This window comes from Anabrus simplex, chromosome 1 (assembly GCF_040414725.1).
Source record: "Anabrus simplex isolate iqAnaSimp1 chromosome 1, ASM4041472v1, whole genome shotgun sequence".
NCBI classification, from domain to species: Eukaryota; Metazoa; Arthropoda; class Insecta; order Orthoptera; family Tettigoniidae; genus Anabrus; species Anabrus simplex.
The window spans coordinates 1512787115-1512793114 of record NC_090265.1 but is presented as its reverse complement, the minus strand read 5'-3'; the positions used below and the strand labels follow the sequence as shown (position 1 = coordinate 1512793114).

Below are 6000 nucleotides of genomic sequence, written 5' to 3'. Positions count from 1 at the left end.
AACGCTTGTAGATTATTTGAGAATCATTGCGATTTCAACATTTTAAAAAATCAGTCACAATCAACAAAGCTACGAATAAAAAAATGAATACTGTATATATCGGGGTGAACGCTTATGGTTCGAGGACCTGCAGCACTGTTTGACGGTTGACTCTCAGAGACGTCGCACCGACACCTATAGGTCTTTGTTTCTTTTTTGCAATTAGCTTTACGTCGCACCGAAGCAGATAGGTCTTTGTTCCTTTTCTGCAATTGGTTGTACGTCGCACCGACACAGATAGGTCTTTGTTTCTTGTTTTCTTGCAATTGGCTTTACGTCGCACCGACACAGATATATCTTTACTTCTTTTTGCAATTAGCTTTACGTCGCACCGACACAGATAGGTCTTTGTTTCTTGTTTTCTTGCAATTGGCTTTACGTCGCACCGACACAGATATATCTTTACTTCTTTTTGCAATTAGCTTTACATCGCACCGACACAGATAGGTCTTTGTTTCTTGTTTTCTTGCAATTGGCTTTACGTCGCACCGACACAGATATATCTTTACTTCTTTTTGCAGTTAGCTTTACGTCGCACCGAAGCAGATAGGTCTTTGTTCCTTTTCTGCAATTGGTTGTACGTCGCACCGACACAGATAGGTCTTTGTTTCTTGTTTTCTTGCAATTGGCTTTACGTCGCACCGACACAGATATATCTTTACTTCTTTTTGCAGTTAGCTTTACGTCGCACCGAAGCAGATAGGTCTTTGTTCCTTTTCTGCAATTGGTTGTACGTCGCACCGACACAGATAGGTCTTTGTTTCTTGTTTTCTTGCAATTGGCTTTACGTCGCACCGACACAGATATATCTTTACTTCTTTTTGCAGTTAGCTTTACGTCGCACCGAAGCAGATAGGTCTTTGTTCCTTTTCTGCAATTGGTTGTACGTCGCACCGACACAGATAGGTCTTTGTTTCTTGTTTTCTTGCAATTGGCTTTACGTCGCACCGACACAGATATATCTTTACTTCTTTTTGCAGTTAGCTTTACGTCGCACCGAAGCAGTTAGGTCTTTGTTCCTTTTCTGCAATTGGTTTTACGTCGCGCCGACACAGATAGGTGTTATGGCGACGATGAGATGGGAGAGAGCTAGGATTGGGAAAGAAGCGGTTGTGGCCTTAATTAAGGCGTAAAAATGGGGAGCCGCGCAAAACATTGTTCAGGCAAGCTCACAGCTGCGTGACCATAATTGCAAAGCCAACTCCCTCTGTGGTTTTTCCTTCCTTTCAGAAGAAAATGCAATGAATCTCTCAAAACCACTATTTATAAACTTCCTGAAAAAAAAAACACACGCCTTTCAGCGAAGCGGTTGTGTAATCACCGCCAGGTCCAAACATAGAGCACCATCAATCGACATGCGTTCGAAGTACTTTTATCATTGAGTTCATTCACCTTCCACACCGATACCGGGAAAACGGGAACGTTCAGTAGGCTGGGACTGGCACCAGACATAGGTTACGGCAACATTACAATGATGACCTCCATATCTGAACTGTTAAGTGAAAAATAATTTCTTTCTGGAATCACTTTCACCATTCTGACGTATACAACGACATTACTCCATCTACAAGCTCGAGACAGAAGTCTTGCCGCTGAGTTTGGGAAGTGACATCTAATCAATTTTTGTCATAAATATTTCATTGTAGACATTTCCATATTACAGATACGATTCAGGCGAGGTGAAATTTTGCATGTTTGGTTCTTTCTCGATGAAGTGTCATAAAACCTGTTCTTGCTACATTCAAATCATATATATGTAACATGGGAAGTGTAACTTCTAATTGTATTTGCTCATTTTGACTGTCAAGGACAGTCTTTCATAATCCTTCCTTTATAATTTACTTAACTTTTTCTTGTTTCAGCTTGGGTGTTGGGCTGGTGGATGTGCAAGACGGTGCCATATGTTCAAGGAGTATCTGTGGCTGCTTCAGTGTACAGTTTGATTGCAGTTTCCTTGGATCGGTAAGTACTAGTTAAGGAAAACGTAGGGACCGTTATCTTAAGGAAAAATTAAACGTTTTCCTTAATGTAATAAGATACAGAAAATCTGATCTCCAGGATAAAATTAAGACATATTTCTATTGCATTATCCTCACTTGCACCGTATTTGTTGTTCGGCAACCTCATGAAGTTCATAGTAGAAGAACTGATGTTTACCAGACTTTCATTAGCATTGTTCCGATTTCAGAACATGTTTTAAGTAGACAAGAATAATAGCAACACCAGTCATAAAATGTAGCCTAAATATTTGAATGAGTGAAAAGTCAGAATTCCCTTCTACGTATAACTCACAAATGAAGAGGTACTGAGTCAAATTTGTGGGATGAGGATACTTTGTCAAAAATGTTACCAAAAGAAGTGTCAGAACGTTGGATCCATGTCGAGACTCTAATGAACTATTCTTTTGGCATTAAAAGAAAGTGGCTTAGCAGAGTGGCTAAGCCCAAGTTGGTGGGTTCTATTCTGGCTCAGTCCGGTGGTGTTTAAAGGTAGTCTGGTGTTGGTAAATGAATAAGGACGTGAAAAGAGAGATTCCAGCACCTTGGCGTCTGCGAGAGGCATATCAAATCATAATTAGTGGAATGTAAACCCAATAACATTATTGAAGAAAACGTAGGAGGGATGTTAGGCATGAATGTGACAAAAGGATTTTTTTTTTTTTTTTGGCTAGTTGCTTTACGTCGCACCGACACAGATAGGTCTTATGGCGACGGTGGGGCAAGAAAGGTCTAGGAGTGGGAAGGAAGTGGCCGTGGCCTTAATTAAGGTACAGCCCCAGCATTTGCCTGGTGTGAAAATGAGAAACCACGGAAAACCATTTCCAGGGCTGCCGACAGTGAGGTTCGAACCTAACATCTCCCGAATACTCGATACTGGCCGCACTTAAGCTATCGAGCTCGGTGACAAAAGGATTAGAGTGGATATAAAGTGCAATAGTTTCTTAGGGATGAAGAGGTTAGTACAGGGTGAATTCTCTTTGCAATGATGATTCAAACAAGAACAGCGATACATCATTATTTTCCAGTGATGAACATCCTTCAGTTTCTTCCAGGGAGCACTGCACTCAGCGCGTTCATCAAATAAGAGCATCATAAATGCAGATCATATTGTTTGTAATTCAATCTGCACAGCACATGTACCTCATGATGCTTTCCTTCTAATTAAATCATGAATATGACTACATTGTAGAGGAGAATGAGCACATATTGTTTCATTTTAGATCTGAATGATCCCTCATTAGCCATTTCAGCGAGACATACTTCGCGCATTATTCATCCCATGTGAGCGATAATTCCGGCCTGAACTCTATTGAATGAACTTTCTGAGCGTAGTTAGTTCGGTACTTGACCCATATCCATTGCTTTCTTATAGGATAACATTTCTTTTACTTTACGAATAACCAAATTCGTAGCATAATGCCAGTTCAGTCTCAAATTCTAATTGACTTAAAGTGCGTAGTTATCATAGGGATTCGGAACGACACTTTGTCCGGCGTTAAAATAACGTGCAATTTTAACATCGAAATAATTTCTGGACAACAATGCTACCACGGTGCTCAATATTCCGTTGTAAAAAGAAAATGACAGTGTAAACAGGAATGAGAATCCGACCTTGGTACGACTTCATCGGATGATGGAAATAGCGCCGCCACATTATGCCAGGGTAGTAGCGCGTCGTGTAAGGTGTCGTTTGATTCTTCTGTGAGTTCTTCAGGTTAACGGTGAGAGAAAATCAAGGTTGAGTGCTTGAGAAAACTGTGGTATGAAGAAATGTGAAAAAGTGTATATTACGCAAAATTACGTGACACATGGTCAATATGTCTGCAAGATGATAGAAAATGCATTCGAGATGAGCGGCTTACGAGAATTCGAGGAAGTCCAAAATCACTAATCTCAAATGTCGAAAGGCTCATAGGGAACGTTTTATATGGAAAACGGCCGAGGTCGTACCATTTGTGCCTTCCAGTTACAATGATCTGTGAGAATGTGCCATGGTAAAGCGGATTGTACCTATGCCAACAGGTGAGAAATATCTCATTCATTCTGTACTACTGATCTTGCCTTATGAATTTAGTATTTGGGAAATTATTTTCTCATGGATATTATTACCGGTAACATTATGAGAGTTCCGTGCTACTGTGTGCTACTGTTCGGAAGTTCGACTTCAAAATATCGAATCTTTAGTAAAAATTTCCGAAGATATACTAAAAAAGCAAGTGCCAATTCCACTCCCATGTTTATTCAAAGGTACCGTATATAAAAGTGCATTTATTAAATTAAAAAGTCATTATTTCAGTTTAACGTATACACCCTAATTATGTACCATATTATAAATACCCCCCCATGGCACTACAGCCCTTGAAGGGCCTTGGTCTACCCAGCGACCGCTGTTCAGCCCCACGGCCTGCAGATTACGAGGTGTCGTGTGGTCAGCACGACGAATCCTCTCGGCCGTTATTCTTGGCTTTCTAGACCGGGGCCGCCATCTCACCGTCAGATAGCTCCTCAATTCTAATCACGTAGGCTGAGTGGACCTCGAACCAGTCCTCAGGTCCAGGTAAAAATCCCTGACCTGGCCGGGAATCGAACCCGGGGTCTCCGGGTAAGAGGCAGCACGCTACCCCTACATCACGGGGCCGGCTATTATAAATATCAAATAAATTTAATGTTTAAAATATTCTTGGATTGGAAATATGTATATTGTTCACTATTCAACTTGATGTAAGAGCTGCCTTTTCCCCCTTCTTGGTCATTGAGCCTCATTGCCTTACCTCCATTCTTCGTCCTTATCTCTTCCTATTTATCTTCTTTAGCAACTCCACGCCAATTTCCAAGTCATAACAAGCATTTTACGTGATAACCATTTGTATGGAGAGTCCTGATATCGATCTACTGCTTAATTTGTTTCTGGCCTTAGTTTTCTTTCTATCAAGGACAGAAAACACTCTTTCTATAGAGCAGTGCTCTTGAATAATTTAAACACAACCAAGACAGTATAAAGTGGTTCAATGTCACCTCGAAGTACGTGTACAATAATCGAAAATTCTGAACGATCTGTTAACTCTTTCAATGTGAAACTGGAATCAACTAAGTCTGAAGTCCTTTACTTCCGAAATTTTGGAAATTCTGACAATACTGTACTGAATACCCTGCCGTAATCGACCTTGCCTCGAATTGTTTAGAATTAAGAAACTCATACTGACTAGATTTAGCCTTGCTGGCGATACCTAATGTTTACAGTGCACTGTATTTTCTTGTGTAGGCTAGAGCAAGTTTATTACTTTCATTGACCTGTCTTAGTCACATCCTTGCTTTTGGCAATATGAAAGTGACGGAGGTATGATCGATGCTAGTAATGCCACTCCTTATGCAGCTAGTCACTGCGATGAATGGCGTAAAAACGTCGCTCATGGAGCTGGTTGGTGCGTCCATTTCTCTGGGCTTGGCAGTTACTTCCAATAACCACTATGTCTGTCTGTTAGGTCATCAGCCCAGAGGCTGCTTGGATCCTCAAATAGCACCACCAAGGTTATGCGGTTATAAGGAAACCCCAAAAACCAATGGCAGCACCAAAATGAGGCGTACTATGCAAGATGAGGAGTGAGGTAGTTTACCATAACCTTTCATAACACTCAGATATACTAGTCATGCTCCGAATGTCATTACTCACCACCACCCATACCCCAGCAACTTCTATATTGTCACAGCCATGGATGTTGACTGGGACTTCGGTGGAAGCTACATTTTACTCTGGCCTGTGCCAAGAGATGGATGCAAAAGTACTGTATCCATCAAGGAATGACAGCAGGCAGGAATATATTCAGATAAAATTATAATTTTGTTTGTGCACTTCGATGTTTGGCTCATACATCGTTCTTCTATCGGATTAGATATACAAGAGTCCGGGATATACTGTATTTAGTAGATATTTGTTTGTTTGTTTGTTTGTTTGTTTTTTACG

General features: G+C 40.8%; 1 protein-coding gene across 1 annotated transcript in view; it reads left to right on the top strand.

The window, feature by feature from the left end:
• The first annotated feature begins 1907 nt into the window (after positions 1 to 1907).
• The window catches only part of LOC136879850 (neuropeptide SIFamide receptor), a 296394-nt gene continuing 292301 nt past the window's right edge, over positions 1908 to 6000 (top strand). The window contains exon 1 of the mRNA XM_067153262.2: positions 1908 to 2001. Coding sequence (XP_067009363.1) covers positions 1922 to 2001 — 80 coding nt within the window. The 5' untranslated portion in view covers positions 1908 to 1921. The remainder of the gene's footprint in view (positions 2002 to 6000) is intronic.